Source organism: Phaseolus vulgaris, chromosome 7 (genome assembly GCF_000499845.2).
Source record: "Phaseolus vulgaris cultivar G19833 chromosome 7, P. vulgaris v2.0, whole genome shotgun sequence".
NCBI lineage: Eukaryota > Viridiplantae > Streptophyta > Magnoliopsida > Fabales > Fabaceae > Phaseolus > Phaseolus vulgaris.
In genome coordinates, this window is record NC_023753.2 from 7,593,824 (window position 1) to 7,621,687 (window position 27,864).

The 27,864-nt window shown below is 34.4% G+C and overlaps 1 protein-coding gene across 2 annotated transcripts; it reads right to left on the bottom strand.

Annotated features, from left to right (window-relative positions):
* Nucleotides 1-3,210: 3,210 nt before the first annotated feature.
* Nucleotides 3,211-27,056, bottom strand: LOC137827685 (nuclear pore complex protein NUP214). 2 transcript variants are annotated; one of them, XM_068633940.1, is made up of 17 exons: nt 26,718-27,056; nt 26,412-26,626; nt 24,911-25,079; nt 24,321-24,467; nt 21,774-21,898; nt 20,928-21,040; nt 19,946-20,085; nt 16,187-16,352; nt 15,716-15,845; nt 14,841-15,599; nt 14,465-14,617; nt 11,389-11,446; nt 10,643-10,776; nt 10,446-10,570; nt 6,267-6,609; nt 5,560-5,752; nt 3,211-5,475 (listed from the first exon to the last, which is right to left on the bottom strand). In XM_068633940.1, exons 1-17 carry the CDS (start codon nt 26,908-26,910, stop codon nt 3,374-3,376), a joined length of 5,265 nt encoding a protein of 1,754 aa, XP_068490041.1. In that variant the 5' UTR covers nt 26,911-27,056; the 3' UTR covers nt 3,211-3,373. The 2 variants fall into 2 exon arrangements, with proteins under 2 accessions (XP_068490041.1, XP_068490042.1); XM_068633941.1 differs by having other exon boundaries at nt 24,911-25,039; nt 26,718-27,034.
* Between the last annotated feature and the right edge of the window lie 808 nt (nt 27,057-27,864).

Sequence of the window (27,864 nt, forward strand, 5' to 3'; positions counted from 1 at the left end):
TGCAATTTTTTTCAAAAGAATTGTATAATGTTTGTAGTTTTTTTCTAAAAACTCTACATGTTGAGCAATAATAATTTTGTTAATATTCATGTAGCACATTAAATTTATTGTGTTTATTATTTAAGTTATCACTGAAAAAAAAATCATGAAATAAAAATCAATTTTTAGAGACCAAAATAATTATTTACAATAGTAACTAAATTAGAAATCATTTTAGAAACTAAAAAACAAATTAGTTTCTAAATTAGTTTCCTTAAATAGTTTCTAAATTGGTATCTAATTAGCAACCAAAGTTTTTGCTACCAAATTTAGAAACTAAATAATTGGTAGTTAAAACTTTGATTACTAATTAAATAACAATTTAAAAATTATTTAATAATAATAGAAACTAATTTAGAAACCAACTAATTATTTTGGTCTCTAAAAATTAGTTTCTATTTCATGATTTTTTTGTCTTGTAGTGTATACTCTTATTTGTGAGTGGATTTTCGTTAGAATAAATTATTTTCCTATTGTGTGATTTAATACTCACATTAGAGTCGAGGTTCTAACAAGGAAGGAAGAAGAGCGGTTAGACATGAGAAAAATCAACATTGTGTATTGCATCTTCGGAGAGGTTAGTGATATATTTGTGCAATAACTTTGTTGATGCATATATGGTGGGATCTACCTTTGCTCGGGGGTGGTGTTAGTCATGAATTCCACCTTGTGTATTGGTGAGCATCCAACAACAATGACTTACGAGTCATCGTCAAGGAGTATCTCCAAGTCACCAATAGCGATAATGGTTCAAGCAAATTTGTTGCCAAAATGTGAAATGTTCATTTCAAAGCACAAAGAAGAAGAAAAATGGTTGATTTTGAAGCTTTGTTGTAGAGTTACTTTCTTTATGTGAGACTTTTGGTGAATGGAGGATATGTTAACGTTAATGAATATTCATTAAAGAACCACATTGAGTAATGAATAATATAAATAATAAAAAAAGTAAAAAGTTACTATAAAAATGAAGAGTTGATATAAAATTGTCATCAGAACTCAATAAGTCTCTTGAATCTCAATAAGTCTCTTAAATGTATAAAGACTTGGATAATTGCTTGTCATAAAACGATTTATAACTTTTTTTTCAAAAAATTGCATGAGAAGGTTTACAGTTTTTACTAGAAAAATTGTATGAGTGTTTACAATTTTTACTATGTCTTGAGATGTGGAAACATATTAAATTTATTGTGTGTTTTTATTTAAATTTTAAATTTTTATTTGTGAGTGTATTTTAGCTAGAAGAAATTGTCAATTTCTTCCAATAGTTAATTCCCATCAACATTATCCCCAAAGAATTCACATAATTCTGTGACAAAAAAAATAGTACAAAATGATGCCCTAAGCTAAAAATTAAAAAAATAAAATAAATAAATAATCAAGTCTTCCCAGGAGAACCTAAATTTATTCAACTTTTTTTGCTTTTAGCATGAAGCTCAAGAAACTAACCATGAATGAACCAACCAATAAAAGTTGATGCATCAATTATAAAAACATGTTATGTGACAAAGGCTAGTAATACAATTTCAACTTTTTTCACAACTCGTCCAAATACTAAACTCTGCTAAGTTTAGTCATATATTTTTTCAATGGCTGATTCTCCCTGCACCCGATCATTTATACTGACACCCAATTGCATATAGAAAAAGACTAGACTACCCTTAATGAATTTGAAAATACCTTAAGTGTGATCTGCACCCAACCTTCTTCTTCTTCTTCTCCATTTGTGCGTGAACCAGGCAACCATCACAGTCAGCCACCTTCGTCTCCGTTCGTTTGCTTCATTGCTTCACTGTCAGTGACCTTCATCATCGCAGGCAGAGCAGCAGCCGCCACAGTCAGCTTCGAAAGTCGGAGAAAGAACCATCGTCGAAGAAGTCAAGGTACACTAACATGACTTTCGAATATTTTTATCCGTAGTTGAGTATTGCCTTCCAAATATTTATATCCGTAGTTCATTATTGAATTTTGGATATTTTTATCTGTAGTTCATTATTGCCTTCTGGATATTTTTATCCGTAATGAACTTTTGACTTGCAGATATTTTTATCCGAAATTTGTTATTCTGCGGATATTAATATCCATATTAGTGTTAGATAGTTATGACACTTGGCTTCTATGAGATTTTTCATTTATTCTTCTACAGCTAAAAGCAAAACTTCACCACAACAATGAACTTCCTCTACCTCACCATACACTATTTTTCAAAATGAAGAAGAAAAAGGCACAATGAGAATTTTAAAAATTCGTCGTCGAGTGCCAGTCATAATTGACCAGTCAGGAAGCAATTGCCTTTTTCAATTTACTATTTACATCCATAAGATCCATTTACTTAAATGACAAGTGTGAAATGGAAAGTGACTCATGCATAAAAAATAATCATATTTTATATTTTTTTATTGTACTGAAATATAATTTATATTCTGAATAATATTCTGGAACACAATTTTCTATTTTTAATCTCGAAATACATTCTAAAATCGCATTACATAATATATTAATACATTCTAGATTATATATTATATATTTTGAAATATACATTTTATATTACACAATATATTAATACATTTTATATTGTATATTATACATTCATATTTGTATATTCTGAAATGTATATAAAGTTTCAAAATAAGTTTTGCACGTCCTGGATCATCCAATTTGAAATAAACCAGCAGCATCAACAATAAAGAAAATAAATTCAAAACATAAATCTCGTCCAACGGCGCAACGAGACAACAAGGTCGAAGATGATTCTTCATATAAACTATTCCTACAAAGTCTCTCACATACAAACATAAAGAGAATGCACCAAATTCTAATTGGAGGTGCATGGCGGAAGAAGAAGATGAAGTGGAAGGGTGAAGAAAATTTAAGTTTATTTTATAAATATGAAGTAGGACACTTGTGTTTACCATTAACGTTATACATAAAATTACAAGAAAAGGAACTAGCTTATATAGATTTTTTTTTAAAAATAAAGAATTTTAAAAGTTTAAATAATTTTTTATTAAATGTTATGAACTCCAACTGTTACATTTGCTCATTACATCTCAACATTATCAATCCAAAATTTCATATGCTTTTGACTAGTTAAATCGAGGTGGTTATTTTTTTCAATTTCTAAACATTTAAAAACAAGTTTTCCTTCAGTTATCACTTCAAAACAGAACACCATACCATAACCTTCTTGACCACAAATTTCATACATTTCTCAGGAAAAGTTAGAAGACAATTGTTCGTCATTAAAATTATACCGTTTCTTTATGTTCAGTTCAGCTGTAATTACTTTTCAAGTTTCAGAATATAAACTCTTCTTGAGCTTTCCAGTCACCTTGGACTACTTTCTCATCTGTGTGAAGAGCTCAGGTGGCTTATTGCCGCCAACTGCACCAAACCCACCATTCCCTTGGCTGCTAAATGGTCCAAAACCACCACCTGAACCAGCTCCAGCAAATCCTCCATTAGAAGAAACAGCACCAAAACCACCCCCAGGGGCAGCAGCACCAAAACCACCTCCAGGGGCAGCAGCACCAAAGCCACCCCCAGGGGCAGCAGCACCAAAACCACCACCAGGGGCAGCAGCACCGGCAAATCCACCACCAGAAAATGCACTACCAGTGGATGCAACACCAGCAAAGCCTCCACCTGTTGATGCTATGCCAGCAAACCCTCCACCAACGGGAGTGTTTGAGAAGGCACTAGTGGAACTACTTCCCGCAAATCCACCAAAACCACTGGGAGGGGAGAAACCACTTCCAGGTAAACCACTACCAAGCTGTCTTGATTGTCCGAAACCACCCAGTACTGATCCAAGAACCTGTTGCCCTAATCCAATTTGTGCTGGCTTCCCAAACCCACTAGGAGGGGCTTGAGCAGCTGCCACAGCATTGAAGCCACCAGAGAATGCACCTGAATTTGTTGTCTGGGATTGCGCAGATGACTGAGGGTTTGAGAAAGTAAAAGATGCTGGTTTAAACAACTCTCCACTAGGAACAGAGAATGTAACTGTAGAGCTTGATGAACTAGTCGCTACATTATTAAATGAACCCCCAAAAGGATTTGACTTAGGCATTGATGGGTTAGGGTTTGAGCTAATCCCAAACCCGCCAAAGCTTCCCAAACTAAGTTCACCCGTGTTGTTACTTGTCTCGGGAGCTTCTTCCTCCATCTCATCCTCATGGGAAATTCCAACTTCCAAACCCTCATTTTTCCCACTTGAAACACTAGCAGAGGAAAGGAAAGAAGTTGAAAACTGCAAAGGAGCATCAGAAGGACGTGCAGCTTGAGAAACTGGGACAGCATTGAGATCAAAACTTGTTATATTGTTGGAAGATTGATCGATAGGACTGCTTGTTGGTCCAAGCTTCAATTCAGATGCATTATTTATGGGTTCATTTGGTCTAGTGATTACTTCTGCAGCAGCATCTGAATCAGTCTTTGAATTAGACACAGCAGCTGGTTGAATATCTGATTTAGGTAGAGAAGCTGGTTGAATATCTGATTTAGGTAGAGAGGGTGGTTGAATATCTGAATTAGGTAGAGAAGCTGGTTGAATATCTGATTTAGGTACGGAAGCTGGTTGAATCTCTGACTTAAGTGACCCTAAGGCAAACTTCAAGCCAGGTGGGTTAGGTAAGGATGACACTGTGTCTTTAGGTCTCTGATTAGAAAAGTGAATAAAAGCTGATGAAGATGATGACATGGCATTATTTGAATCCGTACTGGTGTTCAAACTAGTCAAGCTGTTTGATGTCACTGACACTGCTACTGGAGGCACTGCTGCAGATGAGACAGATGATGATGGCGGAGAGGATGATGTCTTAGCAGTCGAAGATAACACAGATTTAAATGAACCACCAAATGTGGGGACTGCAGGAACATTTTCCTTGGGCAAGCTTTTATCAGCATGGAAGTCAGTAACTTTTCCCAGGAAGGGTGACGATGCAGAAATAGTGGATGACTGTGACTCAGATGACGGGAAGACTTTTCTCCAAGACTCGGGAGTAAACGCACTAGAAGGTTTGTCTACGGTTGTGGAACTCGTAGCAATAGTCATTTTATTATTTGTAATGGGTATTTCACTGGATATAATCTGCATTGAAGGTGTTTCTGTGGTTGAATAGATAGGTATTGGGGATTTTTGAGCAATTTTCCAATGCAGGGTAGGCTTATTTTCACTATTTGAGACTAAATCAAACTTTTGAACAGTTGACTTTTCAGTAGCCAAATCTTTAGTTTCTGTGGAATAACCACCATGCACCATTGTTGGTGACAAATGGAATGCAGACTGTGAGGGTATGAATAAAGTCTTACTTTTTGGCACAACACTTGATGTAGACTCTGAAACTTGAGTGGTTGCTCGGAGGCTGTCAGCAGGTATAAATGCCTTTGATTTTTCTGAGACCTCTTCAAGTTCAAGATGAGAATCCAGAACGCTTGCTGCAAGTATATTCATGACAAAGATAAGTGTCAGAAACTTAAGCTATAAGCTATCAACCAGGCCAACAATTGATTGCAGCTCACCTTGCATTTTAGAAGAAGGGAATACAATTGAAGGAATTCTAGCATCTGTCTGACGAGGAGCAGATCCCTCGAGAGTGGAAACTTTTTTTTCTTTATTCATTGAATATAATGATTCATTCCTATTAAGTTTCTGAAGTTCTTGCAGTAGCATCCTCTTAACGGTGGTCTTAGGAGGTTCAAAACAGGTCCAACTCTGCACCAAAGTCGGTAGAGGTCACAAGTCACAATCATTAATCGAAGCAATATATCAGAACAACTACATACAGGACGATAAAGTTCCTAATTATACTTATGATAATTTCTAGGGTCCTTACACGTTACATTTCCCACCACTATTTTCTGGTAGCAGTATTTTTATATCACCTCTCATAAACACTCTAGTTCACTCACTCCCTCGATTTTATTTATACAAATGTCAAATGCTCACATTCAAATCACTAGACAGATGGACTGTTTCAAATAAAAAATGTACGCACAAAAATTCAAATGTACTAGCACAAATATTTAGAACATGGTTATTATAATCAAGCTTGAGATTCCATTGGCTAATGATAATCAACAGATGCAGACAAAAAAATAGAAAGATATTATCATAACTTTTATTCAAGCAACCAACTAAACAGCACAAACAAATTAGTTTGCTTAAATATGTGCCATATTGGTATTGATCAACTGAATTAATACATAAGCAACTAACACATTAATACCTGGTCAAGTGAGTCTCTCCTCCTCCTTGCCGTTTCTGGTTCATAACTCTTAGTTGCACTGGTTTGATTTCTCCTAGATTGATCTTTATTAGCTGTCAAATCAGAAAACACAATCTTCTTACTAGGAGGAGTCTTCATAAAACATTTCATGTCTGGTGAGCCAAAAGCTGCTTCATACGGAATTCCTATTGTTTCAAATAGCTCCTTCAAATTCTTTCTTTCCTCAGTTTGAGACCTTAAACTCAACGCTGACATTTGTTTTGAAAGGCAATCCGAGAGATTTTCTGCAGCTACAAGTTGTGAACTGATTGCGCTATGTAAGCTATGCAATGACTGGACATATCTGCAAAGGGGAGGAAACTAAAGTTCAGTTAAACAGAAGATTTTTACAAGGTTGAAGTTAAATGCCTACTCAGACAGACAGGAGAGGCACAAACTAATGTTCACTTTTGTATTGCATCACAGTGAAGCAAATCATTCAATGTTTTATAGTCATACTTCCCCTTGGAAGTGTGTCTACCTAATGGTCCATGTGGGATGACAGTGACTTTAGGAAATGATGCTTCTAAAATCTCCTAACTAAAAAAAACACTTGTTTAGTCACTTCCAAACTTGAGTTCTTCGTTGCCTAAAGTACTTTCATGGTATTGAGGAGAACAGTCAAAGGAAGGCACCATTATCTCACAAGATATATGCTTCTGATATTTTGAACGAAGCAGGCATGGTTGAATTGAATGTCAACTTGTTGGTAGTCTTATGGATCCAAATCAAAAGTTAGTGGCTGGACAAGGTGAATCTTTCTAAGATCCAAAAAGATATAGGAGACTGGATGAGAAACTCATTTACCTCACTATACTACGTTTGACATCTCTTTTGTAGTTGGAGTTTTTAGTAAATTCATGCAGCTTCTCACATTGATCAATGGAATGTTGTGATTCACATTGATAAAGGAACCTCGATGTGGATTGTTAATACCCAAGTTTCAGGATATTGGGATGAGTGTATTAATCAAGAAGAAAAAGATAAAGAAAGTCATAGGAAGATTACATAAAGCCTGACAAGAGACAAGAACCGTCTGGCTCATAAAAATAATTCTGTTTTCTTATTTTAGTATTTCTAGGACTCAGGTTTTAGAATTTGTTTACTTTCTTTTAATTGTATTTTTAAATTATAATTGAAGATTGGGATTGATAATTGGGCCTCAACTCAATTGAGCACATTCAATCAAGGCCCAAGTTTATGTGGATTCTCGGCCAAGATAAGCAAGGGTTGCACACAAGCTAGCATGAGAAGCATGTCTTCAATTCTCAACTATTAGAAACTGGCAAGCGAGACAAAGTGGCAAGGAAAGCATTTGCACCAAGAGTGTCGAAAGCATGACTCCAAGGTGTGCCCAAGATAGGAATATTCCAGAATTATTTTTCAACTTCTGAGACTTGAAATGGCACCAAGATTGGGCACGCCACATAACTATCTAAGACACCATCGTATCCATATTTGACACTTTTGAATGAATGGAAATTTCTTTGAGAAATTTGAGAGCTTAGTTTCTCTTGGGAGTGTGATACTCTCTTTGGAGTCTTATCCAGAAGTGTTGATTCTTCCTCACACTTATCCACATCATCTCAAGTGGTGTGTTCTACATTTCTCTTCTACATCTTTTCTATTTTCTTTGGCTATAGTTTCAAAACTCTACTTGTTCTTATGCTCTTGTAAATTCACCAATGTTTATTCATGTGTTCTTGAATCTATGATTCATAGCTTAAACATGATCTAATTCATGTTCAAAAGCAAAGAAGATATTCAATTACATGGTTATGAAATTGCAAGGATATTGAAATTAATTGAATGATTCTAATGCCTCACGGTTCTTATCATATTCTAATGTTGTTTGGACAGAATGTCCTATGGACATCTTGTGTCAAAGACAGAAAATACTATCTCTTGAAAACATACAAAAAACAAATGTTATGATCTATTAAAACAGTGAAAAAGAAAAACAGGATAAAACCATTGTGTATGTTGAACACATAGGATTATGTTTATATAGAGATTAATCATACAAAAGGTATGGGCTAAGCCAATTACATTGATAACATTGATATAAGCACATAAGGTTTGATGAAGAATACCATGAGAACCCATAAAACTCTTAAAAGAATGAGAAACATACTCACGCACATTATCATTATGCAACATTTGAACAAAAAATCCAAATTGATTTCAAATTTCATTGTAAAAGGTTTGAAGTATAAAAAACAACTCAGAACAATTTTTCATTAAAAACACTCAAGTACATCTTGAATAATCATCAATAAAAATAAAAGAAACATAATACTAAATCTTAAATTGGACTTAACACAACTTGGTCTAAATGTCAGAGTGAACTAAGGCAAAACGGGATGAAGCACGTTATGAGACACTACTAGGAAAAGAACTATGAATGTGTTTCTTGATAAATTGGATAAACATGGAACATGCAGAAGGGTTGAACAAGTGAAAGTAAATTTTGGGCATAACAACGTACGAGACAAAGCCAGATCCAGAACGAGGAACAAGAGGCGATCCCATTGATGTTAAGCGCCATTATAACAGACACCTAACGCACCACCACATGCGGTAAAAAGAAGTGCAATGACCAACAAATGGGAGGTGCGTGAGTGCATGCAAACTCTGATCGCCGCGATCCTGGCAGCATGGTTGCGCCCCCTGCTGTCACACTCACCATTGTCCTCTCTATTCTTGTGTTGTCGCGGGAGGAGAGCTCCTCTTTTGTATTCTAATTTTAATTTTTTATTTCAGCTGCGAAACTGTTCCTCTCTTTTGTTTTAGTTTTTTATTGTGTTGGCTGATAATTATAATAGCAAGTGGAAGGATGGATCCTGTGTGGAAGCATTGTGTTTCTATTGATGGGAAAGTAAGGAATTGAGAATGTAAATACTGTGAGAAAGTATTAATAAAAGGGATTTATATATTGTGTTATGTATTAAATATATAACTTTTTATATAGTAGTAACTCTTCCTAGTCAAGTTACAAGTTTTTAATTCCCTTTCCGATCCTCGAGTTTTCAATGGCAATGTTGCCAATCCAAACTACGACTGTGGTGCAGCAGTGAAGGCGCCAGAGCAACTGTGGCAGCGGAAAAAAAAAATACCAGTGAACAGTGGGTTTACCAGGAAGGTAGGGATTTTACCCTTGTTCTAGATACTATATTAAAATAAAGGAAAAGAAAAAATAGGATAAATCACTTTTTTTATGTTGAACACATAGGGTTATGCTTATATAAAGATTAATCATACAAAAAGTATGGGCTAAGCCCATTACATTGGCAGTTATAACTTATATCTAACATCATCCAATCTAGCGCAAAGTTTAATATAGGATCATGGCATCAAACATCACTTTACACTACCTGTAATCCAATGTTCCATGAAAGAAACAGATATACAGAGATTGAATGTGGTGTTTAAGAAAAATTAAAGGCCAAAGAATTAGTGTTGAAGCTATCAGCTCCAATACCCAGCCCCCAAAATATTTGAACTAAGTCTTTGAGAGGATCTCATTAAATTTGTGTTCCAAACTTGATGTTCCTTACATATGGATTAATGAAAGTATAGAACGAAGAAGCCAGCAAGACAAATCAATTAAACAGTAAAAGAAATCCTCAACTCATCAGACCACTCCATACTCAGAATAACCCACCACTGCCAATACCGAAAATCCCCTCCCCAAAAAAAAAACTCTCACTCCATTACCCACACAAATATAATAATTCCCTCTCTCTAGCACTGATTCCAGCATCTCCTTCCTCTAATTCATGTGTGCAACCTGTTCCTTCTCATATGCCCTCTCTATCTATTCCCTTTCTACTTGCCTCCTGTTCTTTTCCTCCAGTCATTTACCTAAAGGCCATGTAGGCTTCCAGCCCATTGTTAGTTTACGAGTCACCCTCCTTACTCCTTGTTCCACTTTTCCTTTCGTCTATATACTTGCAAATTATGTCTATTAACAAGCCTATCAGTTGTGCTATCAAGAGTAGTATCTCTGACAATTAGTAAATAGTCAGTACTACAGATTACTTAATGGCAACAAGACAAATGATATGACCACATCTATACACTGAAATTGCATGAACATGTTAAGAATTAAAGTGTAAAATTTACTACAAGTTATTATACCTTGAAGGTCCATATCTATTTTGGGAAGGTCCATGACCTATGCAACGGCCACCATTTTGACTGAATTTATTCAGTTCAAGGGCATTGAAATGCCTCTCCAATTCAATTAACTGATTGGTCAAATCCTGGAATAAAGATTGAGATGAAGTTGTTAAAACATAGGCCACAGAATATTGGCAAATTATAACCCATAATACCTGATTCAGACTCAATATATGCTGTCGTTTTAGCTCAAGTTCTGAATTCAGCTTTTGCCTATTCCACAGATCCCAATATCGGCTATCAGAAGCTTGCTTATATATGCCTTCCATATATATTTTTCTTGCCATAACTGTAATCCAAACAGATAACCACTTAGGTTGAATAGAGAAAATGTCCAATGCCATTTTGACCACAAAAAGAAAGCATACTGACTCGTGACAGAATATAACTTTTCTAACAAAAATATATTGTTTTACTTTGTTCAAAAGATAAAGCAAGAGGCTGAGTTTGAGCCCCAGTAAAATATATGTTTTAAAACATGTTGACAAAACTTTATTGTATTAATTTACATTTAAGTGCAGATCAGACAAGACTGAACCCTCAAGTCTTTTGACAAGGCACAAGGCTTAGATTATTCAACCTCCATCGAAGACTGGACAGAAAACTTTTAAGGACCCAAGGGTGAAAGCAATGATTTCCAGAAGCCTGTTAAAAACTACAGTTTTTTCATGGACCAAAAGTATAATTTAGGATAGATGGAATTTAATTGGAAAGAAGGATATTGTATTTGATATTTTTAGCAGCTACACCAGTCAAAAAAATTCTGGATAAGTTATTCACCATTTTGCAATACTTTTTTATTAAATATACATACACTAATATTACTCGATTGATGTCACCACACAATTAGAATTGTTAACAATTCCATGAAACAAATTTCATGGAGAAAGATAAAGATTACCTCGTATTGTCTTGTTAAGAAGATAATGAACTTCCTCATGATGTTCATCCACTTGGCACTGAAAAGTTAAGGGGCCAAAATTTGAATATTAGAACGGATACACAAACACACCCATGTGTAGTAATGACATTAAAATAAAATCTGAATTATAATACAAAAATAAAAGGCATAAACACTAATCAGTTGGCAACTATAATCAAATAATAAACCATGTGAAAAGTCTAGTACACTCTAGATAAAAAAAAAAACACACTATGCAAGTAAAAGTAGAATGGCATGAGAGAAGATGAAACACCTATTCAGGCCTAAAGCTAATGAATCATAGGCCAAAAAGTAGGATAAAAATAGTAAGAAAATAAAATGAAATACTGGGAACATTTGAGGGGCTTAAGTATATCTAGAATACATTGAGACATCACAGCCGCATAGCATAGGCAAATATAAATTCAGCCTGCTTTACAGCTGGAAACGGTAGTCTTTGCAAATATAACAAACCAACAATTCCAGATAAGAAAAAGAAATATGGAAAAAATTATAATGAATAACTAAATCAAAATTCCAAAAAAAGAAAAAAAGAACAAAAGGGAATCAGAGTTAGAAATGATAGGTATCCATTAGTAGTTTTTTAAGACTATTGGAAAAAAAGTTATTTTCATGCATTGACTAGAGATATGGCTTGAAAAGAGCATGAGTGGAGGACAACCCTTACTTCACAAACCAGTTTTGTGTGAATAAGTAAGTTGAAACTCTAAATAAAAAGGAATAGAAGAAATAATGCATATTATTGTTGCCCATAAATACAGAGGGAGGTTGGGTAGAGAAAAAATATCTTCTCATTTGAGAAAGGACTAGACGTTTTCAGAGTGCCTGTTTTTGTCTTTCGAATAACTACCAAAATCCTTCATTTAGTATCTTCTAACCCCAGCCTAAACCTGCTACCACATGGCACATCAACTAGGATTTAGGGTTCATCAATAAAAATTCATTCTTCTTTGAGAAAGGACTAGACGATTTCAGAGTGCCTGTTTTGGTCTTTTGAATATCTACCAAAATTATTCGTTTAGTATCTTCTGACCCCAGCCTAAACCTGCTACCACATCGGCACATCAATTAGGATTTAGGGTTCATCAATAAAAATTCATTCCTTTCATTACATGCTAAACTAGTTCTATCACCAAATGACAGGTGCATGTTAAATTTACCAAAGCATATATCACAACTTTTATGGGCATGCATTTTGTGAACACTAATACTTTTCATTAAAACCTTCTAATAAATCTTTTTTTTATATAGAAATTGGAATTCAATAAGAAAGAAATTAAGAATTATGAAGACAGGGGGACGAGGTTTCCTCCACCAGAAACAACCATAGAAGAAATTACAAAATAAATTCAAACAATAGCAATGGACATGGGCAGTCCATTCCCTCTACAAACCAAAAAGGGAAACTCCTGAAAAATACCATGAGCTGAGCATCAAAGAGACACAAGAATGTTATTCCATTCCTCCACATTTATGAAGACACCTTAAGATATTCAGGACCATCCATAAACCCTAAACCCTAAACCATAAATCCTAAACCCTAAAAGACCAGTGAATAGAAAACAGTAAACAGTTTCATAAACCCTTGACCTATTCCCTTCTTTCAAGACTATTAGAAAATGGGTTTAGTCTAAGCAAAACCTGTTTGTAAAGTAGGGATTACCCCCAATTATAGTATTTTGGCTATCTTTCTAGTCTATATGGGGCTTGAGCTTTTTCCAATACACCCCCTCACGTCCAACATTATTGGACCAGGTACATGGATACTATGGTGAGTGACCTATAACGGATATAAAATAGGATTTGATACAATAGTAAAAAGCGGGTCTAACCTAACTCAAACCTACGAAACCGGCTTGTAAAATGAGAATTGTCCCCATAATGTATCTTGGCACTACCTCTAGCTGATGATGTGGGATTTGCGTTTTTCCCGATCAAGACCTTTAAACCTTACTTTTTAAGGTCTCTAGCTAAAGGATTCAGACAAACTCCTTCCTCCATAAGATTTAGCTATATGGTAACTAGAATACCCAGTTAAAATTAAGTTGATCATGCATATAACACAAATATTGGGGTAAATGTCACTTTTAGGTTTTGATACTGCAGGAAACCATTTCTATGAATCCTATTTGGTAATGCAGTCCATACAAGAATTCACTTTAGAAGGAGTTCTGGATATCCTAATGAAATCTATCAAGGGAAACTTCTGAATATTGGGAGAATGAGTTCAGAAATGAAGTACACTAATAAACTATTAGAAAGGTCAAGAATCCAAATTCCCCTATACAGAATAGAATAAAGAACGTTGTTGGGAAACTGCCTGAAATGCGGTAAACCTTGATCTATTGTTGACCTCACTTGCATTTGCCATGCTCTAGGTTGGTAGTGCTAGACATGAGCGAGAATGTTGATAAGTCACCTGAATTTCAGCCACTAGTCTGCCTTAGTTGCAGAATCTCTTAATTGCAACCTCGAAGTGGTGGTTTTGTCACACCAACTAGAGATGTCACTTAATAGTTCCTAAAACTTGGACAGTTTTGATTTTTGTAGCCGTTTGCTGGCATTGAAATAGACCCTAAAATCAATCTCTAAGAATAGTCATTTTCTAGGAGAAAAGAAATTGCTTGACTTTGTTACTGATAGATATTATTAGATATTATGAGATATTATAGATATTGTTAGATATTTCTATTTATGTAATGGGCTTAACCCATATGTTTCTTTTTCTATATAAACATAATCCTATGTGTTCAATATAGACAAGGTATTTATCCTATTCTTTCTTTTCTTTTAATAGTTACTTCTATCATTAAGATCCTATAGTTAAAGTTTTGAAAGAGCAAATTATTGAATACATGCCTACAAGGAATAGAATGATCAAAGTTAAACATTAAACACCAACAAAAGGCTTATCCCACTAGGTAAAATCAGCTACAAGAGTTGCATGTCATCATGGAACTCTGGTGATGACATGTTAAACACCTAAAATTTTAATAGAAACTAAACAAGAATAATGTATCACTGGAAACATCACCGTTAATGATTTGCATTTTCTAGACAGAGCATCAATGCCTTGCTCCAATTCTTCAATTGAACTTTGTAGTGACCTCGTGCAAGCATCTTTGAACCCACCAGCTCCTTCTATTGATCTCAAAAGTAGATCTAATTCTTTAGTCATCTCATTAATCTGGCAGAAAGAAAGGCAAAAAAGGGCAGGACAATCAGGACTCCTTGCAGAATTTAATAGCAGAGAAGAAAAATACATTACAGGACAATCAGGACTTTTTCCTTACAGCATAAATGACAAGATAAAACAAGAAAATAATATATCCTCATGATTAATGCCTTCTTAGAGGCATAAGATCTACCATTTATATGTTGAAACTATGAAAGATTTCCAGAAATAATACATTGCCAAACTGCTTGGATAAATCAGAACTGGATATCCCAAGCTTAGATGAAGTTCCATGCTGCTCATTTGAAGGAAGGAACTTTGTAGCAGAAGACTTCATAGCTGCAGTATTACCATCAGTTGACAAATGTGAACTGCTATTCAACGTTGGTAGCGTATTTCCAGCTACTAAAGGAGATAGTTGTCCCCCATTCTGAACTAGCCTACTTGTGGAATTGATGGCTGGAGATTTATTCATATCCTGTACAACAAAGGGTTTTCCACCTATAATCCCAGACACATTTGTGGCACCCATGGTATACTTTTTATCTTGAAAACCAACACCATCAGCATGGCTAGAAGCTGAGAATGAAGACACATCAGACTTTTTCGGGAATGGAAATGTTTCCCCAGGCAATAGATTAGAAGCCCTCTGCGAGTTCCGTGAGCTATTTGCTGTCCACAGCTCCCTCGTCTTCTCAGTAGTTGCTTGTAAACCAGGAGAAGCAGAATGACTGTTCACGGTTAAAGAACCAATGCTAGTTCCAAGTGCTGTAGTCTTTTGACCTAAGATTTTTTGTGATTCACCTGAACGATATGGATTTTGATTACCTGTATCTTGGTTCGCATCTACACCAGAAACAACTTGATGTGCATTAGACAATAGACTCTTCGAGTTTTCCACTGATTTCACTTCTGAGTACTTAGTATCAGTACATGTTATTTGTTGAACAATACCAGAGGGCTTGGCCATCAAATTCCCACTAACCTCAAAAGTCTGCACAAAATATGTTTTATTTATTTGAAATGACATTTAACTGAAAACACTATTAATAAGTATTCAAAAGAATAACTCTTCCACTTTAAATTCTAAAATTAAGAACCAAAAGACACCTTATCTTCCTGTTTCTGCAATCCCTGAGAAAAAGTGCAACCTTTATCTTCAGGATGGTTTTCTACAGAAGTATCTTCATAATTGTGCAGAACAGAATCAATCTCCGGTGAAGCTTTATTTCCTGCAAGACTAGAGATAAAACCTATTCAACCTTTGAAGATAGAAAATTTTGAAGCACATGGAAAAGATTAAACGTAAGACAATGTATTTCCACATCCAGAGAATTTTGTTGTGTAAAAAAGAATAATGCCACCTGACGGTAGGATGGGAACTAGCAATATAAAGCTGGTTATGAATTACAACAAAAATGTAACTACCTGAACGAACTCCTAACTACCTGAACAAACAGAAAGTTAGTCACAGGATACAACTGTCAATAACCACCTAACAGAAATATACTGAATACTGGCTAGAGGAATACAACTATACCCCAAGTGAATGGAAATAAAAGAGAATTTTACAAAATTTACCTGGCAACATGGAACATGACAAGTTTTCCTTCTAATGTAAGGCATATAAGAACACAATATGGTGAAAGCTCTGTCCTTTCTTCCACACCAAGTTGAACTCCAACTTTATCATAGATTGAAACATTATCAATGCATAGCCCCACTAGCAAATTATCATCACCATTTTCTGGAAAAAATGAATTTACAAACTTACGTAAGTGCAAATGAAACTTAATTCAAATGATAGATAAAGAAAGAGTCAATAAGCATCAGCTGTTACATATACGCATGCATTATTTTATTATATTGATGTTTCAGGATGCATATGCCAGCTACATCCCTAAGATGCAAGAAGTGTAAATCTTAGCTGAATTTCAAATGAATGTCAAGACCTAATAGAATATTTGAAAGAGTCAGTCCATTCCAAATAGTAAGCATTTGTACAAAATCAAATGGTAAAGATTTGCTCATCCCAAACTGATGAAATGTCGTTAGTATTTCGAGTTAAATTAAAATATCAAGATACAATCAACAGAATGCAAATCAATAAAAGGAAAAATATATATATTTGTTACGCAAAATGTATTAATGGTTATTAGGGAACACTCCTCAAATTATTTTGAAGTAGAACATATTTTGAAAAAACAAATTTGCAAAAACTCACTTAATATATTGGAAATCGGGAATATTGACTCCATATTTATATTGGATATTTGGTGAAAATATATCAAAGATTCGAAGTTTTCCTATCCAAACTACTGTTGGAACCAAAGATTAGCTTAGGGTTGAGCCACATAACCTGAGATCCAAAATATTAAGGTTGTTTCTTCATGTACCACCATACTTTCTTGTAGCTCCCTAATATTTTGAAAATGACCATACTGCCCCTGTTTTCTTAGTGTTATTTTCCAAATTGGGTTTTCCAAAAATGATGAATGGACCTTCGAGATTGTAACCTCCAAAATGTAAAGTTATGTTCTGGATCAGACAATCCATAGTAATAAGGTTGATAACTCTGGACTGAACTATATGGAAAACATGCACCCCTCCCATAAGTTCCAAAACAATTGATCTGGAAAACAATTTTATTTTCAGATTAGGTAATCCAGAACAATCCATTACTTCATATATAGCATCAGATTTGTCAAAAAACTTTCACTTGAGGCAATACGTAATAATCTCCTTGTCAGTTGCGTGGAACCTAAAACCAGGGACAAGAGAGATAGTTGGTGCAGTCTGGTGAGTCTATCATGCTCCTAGCTTTAACCCATTTGTCACAATGGCCTTGAATTTTACCTTGCTAGTCCATCTTACCTTCTAGTTCACAAATCTTTTCCCAAATGTTAACCCCGTGATGTTGTTGAATGCCACAGCCCCAAGTACTTCACCATTATTCCCTTCCTCATAATTCTCTGCCCATATACACATTAAAAGAAATCTGGAAGTAGCAACTTAATCTCTACTTACACATTTGAAGAGTCCAAAGAAATACCATTGACAAATGCATTTATCTGTCTAACGAACCACCAGTGCACCTTGTGTCTTTAAAACTTCTAAGTGTAAACATCTAAACCCCTTTTGTACAACAATTGCATCAAAATTCAAAGCAATGTTCAATGAAAAACTCTTTGGCTATACACTTGATTTAGATAAGACAATCTCGAGCAAAGCAAATGATTTTTAAAGTAGATCCCCGCAAAAGATTTGTTTTGGGATTTGAAAGTTGTGATAGGAACTTGGGTATTGTGGAGTGCTTAAGTTTCACATCAAGTTGTATGGCACACTTAGTAGAGTGTTTAATTCTTTGATTCTTCCCCCCTTGAGATGTGAGTTGATTTTAGCATTGCACATGTTTTTAGGATCTTTACTAGGATTAAGATTTTTATTAACAATAATAGGTGAAACTCAATGGTTAAGTGTGAAGGTTCTCTTCAAAAAAGCAAACAGAAAAACACAAGTAATATGATGATGATGATGAGTGAGGAATTAAAGACAAGATAACATAAGGGCGAAATTTAAAGAAACATAACCAAATAATGGAATGACATATGTGAAAATGGAAGGAAGAATAAAGGAAAGATTAAGATGAGAGGAAACTTATGGATATTGAGAAAGTGGGAGTGAATCACACCACTTAGAGGAGGGAGCTCCAAGATGAGTGAGGGGTAGTCGCCACTTGAAGCAATCATTGCTCAAGATAAGACTCAAAGAGAAATTGGAAACCACACAAGGAATCATTATGACAGAGTTTCTTTACTTCAATTTCAATGTCATTTACAAGAGGGGAGGCACCCTATTTATAGAAGTGGGTGCCTTGGAGAGGAAGAGATGAAGGGTAGGGGCGGCATTTACACAAAGCTTCTAAAATCTAGGTCTAGCTAGGGTGATGACGCACACATGGTGAGATGTTCTAGTAGGTAGGTCAAATTGTGGAGCACATGGGTGGCACATGAGGTGGATTCTTCTAGAAACTAGGTTTTCTAGAAGCCTTAAGTTATGTTATTCTACTACTTGGGCCAATGTGAGCCCAATTAAATACAATTTAATGTTGTCTTAAAAATACTAGAAGGAAAAACAATTGATACTCTGGCCCATGTCCAAGTCTTCTTCTGTTGAGGTTTCTCTGAGAGTTGGTGGGGCCTTGTCTTTTATTCTGAGATGATTGACCTAGGTGTGAAGTGTCTTTTGTGTGCTTGGTCATCTTCTTGTTTAGTTAGGTTGCATCACCTTGCCATCTTGCTTTCAAGGGAGACACTAGGATGTTTATCAATTGGTACCAGATATGGTTGTCAATGTCTAAGAAAGGACTACCTATGGAAGAGCTAACCACAAAGGTTGACTGAAGGATGATAGAGTGTCAACCACCGAGACATCAACTTTCAAGAGCATTGTGATGATAAGAACGCATTGCGATGATAAGAACTTAGGCATTATGGGGTACCCAAGTCCTACATCGAGGAATATGGAATGATCAATTGAGTATTTATGTATTTGGTTCTCCCCCTAAAACATCTAGATTTTAAGGGTGTGTTCCCCAAGTGATTGAGTGAATATCATTTTGATCAAATGATGTTTACTCCTTTTCCTAACAATATTTATAAAGAAACCCATAGATAAAAGGCTTTTATCACGGTAGTTGAATCGAGATACAAATTATGTATCAGAGAGCTTATATTTTGAATCATGAATCGAAAGATTCATAAACATTAAAAAATGTAACATATACTTAAATATATAAGTTATGTAAACATGCAAAGATACAATTAATAACAAAACAACCTCATATTTCATCCTGAGTGTTGTATCTACATGTATTTACCACACAATTTCAGCAACACAACCTCAAAATTTCCTTTTTTATTTACACATTTTAGGGTTTAGGGTTCGCACTTGTATAGTGCGATACGGGAACATAAACTATTGTTTACACAATTCATATCCAGAGAGAGAGGAAACAAGAAACGTATAATTCGTAAGATTTGTATCATGAATCGCACGATACTTACTACCACTGTTTCGTTGGAATTAAACATGGAATGCATTGTTATCATTTAATGACGTACTTTCCCAGTGATTGGCATTCTCAAATTTGTTTTGGCATTTCTTTTTAATGGAGTACCCTTTTCCTCCAAACTCCTTTCCTCTTTTTTCTTAGTGAGGTTTATTGCCAAAAATGTTACAAGTGAACAACAATGCCTTTCCTACTAATCGAAGTTAACATTGATCAAAACATGACACCATAATGTTATATAACAAATATTGTTTGCAATCTTGAAGTACCTTGAAGTTCAATTCTAGGAACCCATTTATCCCGTTCAATATCAATAATTGCAACTTCACTCTTATCATCATCTGCTGACCAACCAAGTAATATAATGTGCTGATCTGTATTCTTCATGTTGGCATTGATTGCAAGTTGGCTGTTATTAAGAAAATAAAATAAAGAAAAGTTATCTGTTAGCTTGCATTTCAGGTCGGTCATACGAGAAATTTAACAAAATTCAAGGAATGTAAAGGATGATATCAATTATCAGTAACAATGTTGGCATTGATTGCAAGTTGGGTGTTGTTATTAAGAAAATAAAATAAAGAAAAGCTATCCATTAGCTTGCATTTCAGGTTGGTTAGAAGAGAAATTTAACAAAATTCAAGGAATGTAAAGGATGATATCAATTATCAGTAACAAGTTGTAGAGATGCAGCAAACAAAAAAGACAACCAAAATATTCTTACCATGAGGAATGCTTAGAGCCTTAAAGAATAACTAGGTTACAATCTATGAAGACCCAAAGTTTTAGCTTGCAATGAAATATGAAGACAATACAGCTAATGACTGATTGGTACTGGGTTCAAAAACAGATTTAGATTTGGCTTTGAACTTTCAGCCTAAAGCAGGCGCAGTTCATGTATTACAGCAGAGATCTATCTATCTCAGGATACATGTATTAAAGTTTATGAGCAGACTTAAAAGTAAAATTATGACACCAAACAGATAGAAACCAGATAATAGAAACAAGAAAAAGCAGAAGACTAGGTAAAAATGGATAAGGAGATCAGGAAATATCAGTAAAGAAATGCAGAAGATTTGCCATCGCTTTATGTATACCAATAAAAGGTAAGGCCCACTTCTAATTGGTACAATATCATCAAATATGACACCAAACAGATAGAAACCAAATAATAGAAACAAGAAAAAGCAGAAGACTAGGTAAAAATGGATAAGGAGAACAGGAAACATCAGTAAAGAAATGCAGAAGATTTACCATTGCTTTATGTATACCGATAAAAGGTAAGGCCCACTACCAATTGGTACAATATCATCAATTAACCCTTGGTATATATCATAAAAGGATTGAACAACTAATTCAGAACATTCCTGCAAGAGAAAATACAAATTTAGAATGTAATGTTACATGAAATCAAATAACTGAATTTTCTTAGGGTACCCCAGAATCCACTTATGAAACCCGGATACTCCAAAATTTGAAAAGTATTGACATCATACCTGTCTTAGATACCAATGCTTCAAAAGATACATATCCAAAGTTATCCAATTTTTTTATTTCCTTTTTAACCTTTTGAGACACTTCTCCAACATCGCAACTACTTTTAAATTGCTTTTAGATAGGTATCAAAAAGCTTTCCTTGAAGCTGTTTGCGCAGTTATATTATTCCTCATACTATGAGAGGAATTGGAGTACATACTCCTTCATTCATGTTCTTTGAAGAAAAACAGAATAGATCTAAAAATATGCACATCTAAACCTTCAATATTTGTCTAGAAAATATTAAGGTATTATTATTGAAAAAAAAAAAAAAAAGACAAGGTTGTGGGACATTACGATATGTCTAGCAAACTTTGTTAGGATAGGCTCCAATGTCATCTTACAAAAGGGTTTAGAGCTAACTCAATCCTACAAAACCAGCATGTAAGATGAGGATTATCTCCGTTTATGTACTATAGTTATTAGTTAGTCTCCGTTTATGTACTATAGTTATTAGTTAGTCATATGTCTAGTCAACATAAATCTCTAAAATAGTAATTAGTCTTAGTCAAGATTGCATTCATTATAAAAACAAAAAATATATTGCAAGGATTTTGCACTTACATCATTAATTTCACCATGTCGGCTTCTAATAACTTGGACAAGATAATTTTCCTCCTTACCATCTTCAGTAACTTGAACGCATCCAATTACAATAGAATCAGGTCGAATGCACTTCACATAATCAACTGGTACAATTGTTCAAGAAAGACTATATTATGGCAATGCATATCATACAAATAACATTGTGAAACAAGAACAAAATTCAAGCAACAAGAAGACAATTAAATTTCATAGTGAAAATGATAAAGTTACGCATGAATTAAATTTCAATATTTAATATATTTTTATATTCCAATATCTATTAAACAACATTTTTTACTCACATTCTTTCTAATTTCCTTCTTATTTTTTCCTTGTCTCAAAATCTCCAACAGTATTTTTTCCTTGTCTCAAAATCTCCAACAGTATTATACCACCCAATGTTGCATCACAACCAAACACATAGAGATCAATTGTCATTTTGTTGGGAAGAAGTTGATGCCCACTTAATACTGAATTTAGCAACTCTAATGACCAATTTGTAGGGATAAAAGGGCCTATAATTCAAGTTATATATTCCATGCTTGGTACATACAATATATGCTTCAGCCTAAGAGGGAGTATTAAAGTAGTTTATTTATTGAACAACTTCTATAATGTTTCCCTTTTGGATGTATCTAGGCTTAAGGGTTGAGAGTCATACTTGATCTCTTTATGAGTGGATTAAACCTTCATATACAACTACAGAGGTCAATGGAGGATTAGAAATGTCACAAATGGATGCCAGTTGACACAGATAGATACCAAAGGTTGGAGAGAAAATAAATTTTCTTATGCCACACTCATCCATACATATATGAGCATGGTAAGTTTATTTATGTATTCCCTTATGAGGTACACTTTTATTAGAAAGTGAGTTTAAGCCTATTGATCCTCAAAAAACCGGCTTATAAAGTGAGGTTTACCCCCACTTATATACTTTAATTTGGTCTTGTCTCTAGTTAATATGGGATCTCCACCACACACCCCTCACGCCAAGGCATATTTATCTCGAGCATGGGACTAGATATTAGTAGGTGGTCTAATAGCAGTCCAATAGTGAGTGGCACAATAGGCCCAACAAACCTCACTAGAATAGACTCTAATACCATATTAAGAAGTGAGTTGAAGCATAAGTCATCCTCACAAAACCGGTTTGTAAAGTAAGGTTTGCCCTCACTTATAATTTGGTCCTATCTCTAGTCAATGTGGGATCTCCAACAACCTTGAAATTATGTATATGATTCTTCACAATCTTAAAGGAATGTTGCAGAAAGGGCTCATCAAAAAATGAGAAGAGAGGAGTTGAGGTGTAAAATAATGCTCTGGTTGAACAAGATCAATCGTAGATAGGATATTCACATTAGATTATTGCCCACTTCTATGGGGTAATTTGGTCACATGGAGGAGCAAGAAGCAAAGAACTGCAAGTGGAAGAAAGGTATTGTTGCTAGAAGTAGTGCTGAGGTTAAATTTAAATAATAGCTCAACATGTTTGTCAAGTTTTGTGGCCCTAGATCGAACTAGTAGCATGTTGAAAGTCTTGGGAGGAAGGTCTTCCAAGAGAATGGTTGTACCAATTCAACATGTGACAGTGGGTCAGTCAAGAAAAGTGTTCTACGAGCTACTTCAAAAGGTTAGAAAGTATGTTTCTCTATGTTGGGACACATGCCCAAAAAAGAATATGAAGTCTACGATGTTGAATCAACATCCTTGTTTGGGATAGCATTTTCTTGAAAGGGAAGAACTAACCACTCACTCTCCTAGTCGAGCAAACCTTTCGCTTTCCTTTGAAGAGACCAGTTGAATTTCTAGTGATGTTGTATTGTAATAACAAGGCAATTATCATCATTAACCACAACCCATTCAAAATGATAGTGCTAAACATTTTGAGACTGATAGACACTTCATAGAGGAAAAACTTGAGGAGAGAATAATGTCCACGTATTTGAACTAACTACACAAAGAGTTATAGATATTTTGACCAAAGTGTTGTTGACACAGCCATTTGGACTACAAGTTAGGAATTTGGGCATGATTGGTATCTTTACACCAACTTTGAGGGGTAATGTTAGTAAACTAGGGTTTAAGTTTTTGTGCTAAATTTAGATTATAGAAAATTACTAAAAATAAAGGGAGAATAAATAAAGATCAAATCAACTTTTTATATTAGGTACTCTTAGAATACGATGTTATTATGCATTCTTATTTGTGTGTTGTAAATCACATATATGAGAATCAAAATCAAGTTTTACTCCATTCCTACCTATATAAGGATTAAAAAATCAAAATTTAAATAAGGACAAACACCAAAAACAAAAAAAATTAAGGGACCAAAAGTAGGAGTCTTTCTTTTCTTAGATTTTAACAAAACATCATTTTGATAAACTTGTTGAATTAAAAATCAATTTAACAAGTCTACAAAGAAGTTTTAGATTGAAATAAAAAAAAAAAGTTATTTATACACATTATATACATATACACATACATACATATATACACACATAAAAGAAACAGAAGAATCCAAACCTTTTATACTATTATTGGCTGCGGAATCACCAATCCATGATCCAAAGGAGAGTGAAATTGAAACTCTTTCTTCAAACTCAGCTGATAAAAGGCTTAGAACACTCTTACTTGCAACAGCAACAAATGAACCTTTCAAACCCCAATCAACTTCACAAAAAAACAAATTAAAACATGTAATTCAGAATGCCAAAATAAAGAAAAAAAAAGTTGTGAACCAGACATGATTGAAATTTGAAACATTGAAATGCCCACCAAACACCCTACTCTTTTCATATATTGGGTGAGACAAGGGAAAGAAGAGAGACATCTATGCATAGACATAGCCAAATGCAGATTTAACTCATTACCTCCCAACCATGAAGTATACAAAAAAAAGAAAGAAAAAGTAAAAAACTAATAGCTAAAGCTATGAAATACAGACACACAAACACATTCACACACTGGTATATAACATTGTGAACCTATTCATGTTCAAAATTCTACAGTCAATTGGTGCATGTTCCAAATTCTAACTGATATATAAAACATTAACAGATAGATAATGGGATATGAACATATTCATGAGGTAAGGCAAAAACAGAGAAGCATACCAGCATCAACACTGTCCATCACATGTTTAAGTGGAAAACCAATCTCTCCATGATATAATTTCCCAGTATTTGAAAGAACAACATAAGAACTTTTCCGTGTTGTTATCCAACGCATGTCCTTGACCAAGGCTGAATCATCAAGTGAACAGGAAAAGGATTGCTTCACTTCCTAAAAGAATATATATATATTAAAGTAAAGTAGGTATAAAACAATTCAAGCATACGAATTGTATTTTAAATAAAGATATAAAGCACGCAATTTATATACTTTTATAATCGAGGATACCCTCAAACACTTCCTATGGTTAAAATAGAGAGAGTGCAAATCCCAACAAAGAAGGTAAAGATTTTAACATCGTAAAAATGGGAATAGAAGATTTGTGTAAGAGATAGCCAATTAAGCAGTGAGAAAACCAAACTAAAAGAAGAATCTTCCACAAATGGCCATCCCTGAATTTGACATTAGAAACATTACCCACTTTCAAAAACAAAAGACTAAATAAGAAATATGAGAGAGAAATAAATTTCAACCGGCTAAATTCATGAGTTTGGGCTACTGTATTAGCCTCTCCATTCTAATCTGAGGCATACTCCAAGTTACTTGCCACAGGAAATGAGTTTCCAAAGTGCTAGGAATATGATTTGATTATGTTAGATATATGATTTAATTACATTAAACAGTAGATATGATATGATTTGATTATGTTAGATATATAACTTAATTACATCAAACAGGTAGGTCTGATGATTTTAGAGGGAAATATCTTAATGTTTTTTATATTAGATGCTGATTTTGTTCCTTATTATTGTATCTCTTTTTCATTACAACTAAGAATACTGGTATGTTTACACAAAAACACACAATTCATCATTTTCTATTTTCTTAATATGGTATTAAAGTAGTACCATCCATTGTGATCTATTTTGTCACTAATCCTTTCAACACAAAGGACAGTCAGTCAGTCAGTCATCCAATCACTAAGGAGTTTCAACGGGATTGATAGTAAGTACGGTATAGGTGAATAAACATGAATGTTAAGAGGAGACGAGAAAAATCATTTTGTAGTCATCCATCAGGTAATAAAGCTTAAGTAAGGGAAAAATTATAGTCTAAAAATTTAAAATGGAAGATTAGAAAAATAGCATCAATACAAACCATTACCATGTAAGAGATTAGTAAGCTTGCAAAGGTAGTTAATGACATTTCGAAGGGTCTACTGACCAAACATGTTATGGAAAGGTTTAGTTGTTCAAAAATAATACTGATTTCCTAAGCTGCTTCTTGGTTAAGATTGCCTGAGTTAATTCACACATAGTCATCTAGTTTATGTTTCATTTATTTTTTTCAAGCAAGAGTTTAATTAGCTTCTGCTCCAGTAATACTATTAAAAAAAATTAAACTGGTTAGCACATTCAGTGTTTTAAAGTATTCGCATACTAAACACCACGAGTCCACCTATTATGAAATAATCTCCACGAACCAAGTCACAAAATAATGTACCTTATTCAGAAAGCTTTCAACAGAGTAAAACGAAATGTCTCCGGAGCCAGAAGCCACAGCAGCCAGTGTCAAATTATCGGTGGAAATAGCCAGTGAGCGTACCCTCCCAATAGGTACATCCACGAGACTCAGTTGCTCCACGGGAGAGCCGTTTCCCTTCTCCTTAAACTCCTTTGCCGAATCAATAAGGTCCTTTGTCTTCGCAACGAAGAAACCTAAACCACAACAACTAAAAGTAAATAACATTCAATCTGAGCATACACGAAAATAAAATTGTGTTTAACTGAACACGCATATTCAGATTACCTGAAGAATGAGCCACAAAAGTGAGGCGAAAACGTTCAGAGATTGTGAGAGCCTGCAAGGGAAGGGTTTCCACGTCGAAATTGAAGTCGGAGCCTTTCAACGGAATGGCCTCGCCAATTTTATCGAAAAAGTAGTCGGTTGTGCCGATTATTTCTCCTTCAACCTCTTCGGGTTCGATCTTTGTTGGACTCATTTTCTGCTGAACGATGTTTGTTGCACAAGCTTGAAGAAAATGAAGAAATGTGGAGAAGAGGAAATGTGCGAGAGTGGTTGCGTTCGGTGTGGGATTGGAGTGTGTGGAATCACTGGGTGAAAGTGGTGTGTTGAGAAGAGAGGGTCTGTCTTAATTTAAATTAGGTTTTCTTATTTATTTTAACTTTAAGTTTATTCGATTCTTTTTTTTCCCGCTGAACATTCTAGTCAAGTTAAACAGATATCTTGAATTTATAAACATGTTATTTGTAAAAATCACTCTTTCCGGATTGTGTTGGATATACAATATAGAGTCAATTATTGCTGAAGTTTTTTTAATTATACGCTAACACGTCAACTTTTTCAAAAAAATTATCTAAATCTTTTATGTATTTTTAAAGTATTACACTAAACACCTTTTACACATATCTTTCAAATTAAAAAAAAAAATACATTATACTTATCCTCAAAATTATTATAAAAAATAGAAATATAAGAGTGATTTAAAAAATATAATTTACTCAGTGTGACTTGTAACATGGATAGATAAACACAATCAGATTGGGTTGGAAACATTAGAAGGAAGAAAATGAAGTGACTCAAGTGAATAAGAGACCTCACTGAAATGTACATGTATGCGGAGACGGGGAAAAGAGAAGTATTCATCTGGTGCAATATAGCATCTTAGAACATATACATTATAAGTAATTTTATTGTTGGAGAAGAGTGAGTAGTCTTTAAAGTTGTTTAAAATTTTATTTAGTCGCTGGATCATGAAATAATGTTGCTTATACCAAGAAAACATTATTTTATCTCTTTCCCGCAAATAACAGAAGTTGAAATATAGTTGAACAAACAGATCCTATGTCAAAACGTAATAAAACAATGATTGATTAACAAGTCATCATTTACCAGAATAAAACTAACTCCACCATATCTTAAAACATTTGTCATC

Excerpts from the sequence above, each read along its gene's own strand:
- LOC137827685 (XM_068633940.1), bottom strand. The coding sequence starts at position 26,910 with ATGAGTCCAACAAAGATCGAACCCGAAGAGGTTGAAGGAGAAATAATC. Across the intron at positions 21,899-24,320 it reads AGCCAATAATAGTATAAAAG|TTGATTATGTGAAGTGCATT; the intron begins GTTTGGATTCTT and ends CAATTGTACCAG. Across the intron at positions 10,777-11,388 it reads TCTTAACAAGACAATACGAG|TTATGGCAAGAAAAATATAT; the intron begins GTAATCTTTATC and ends TTTGGATTACAG.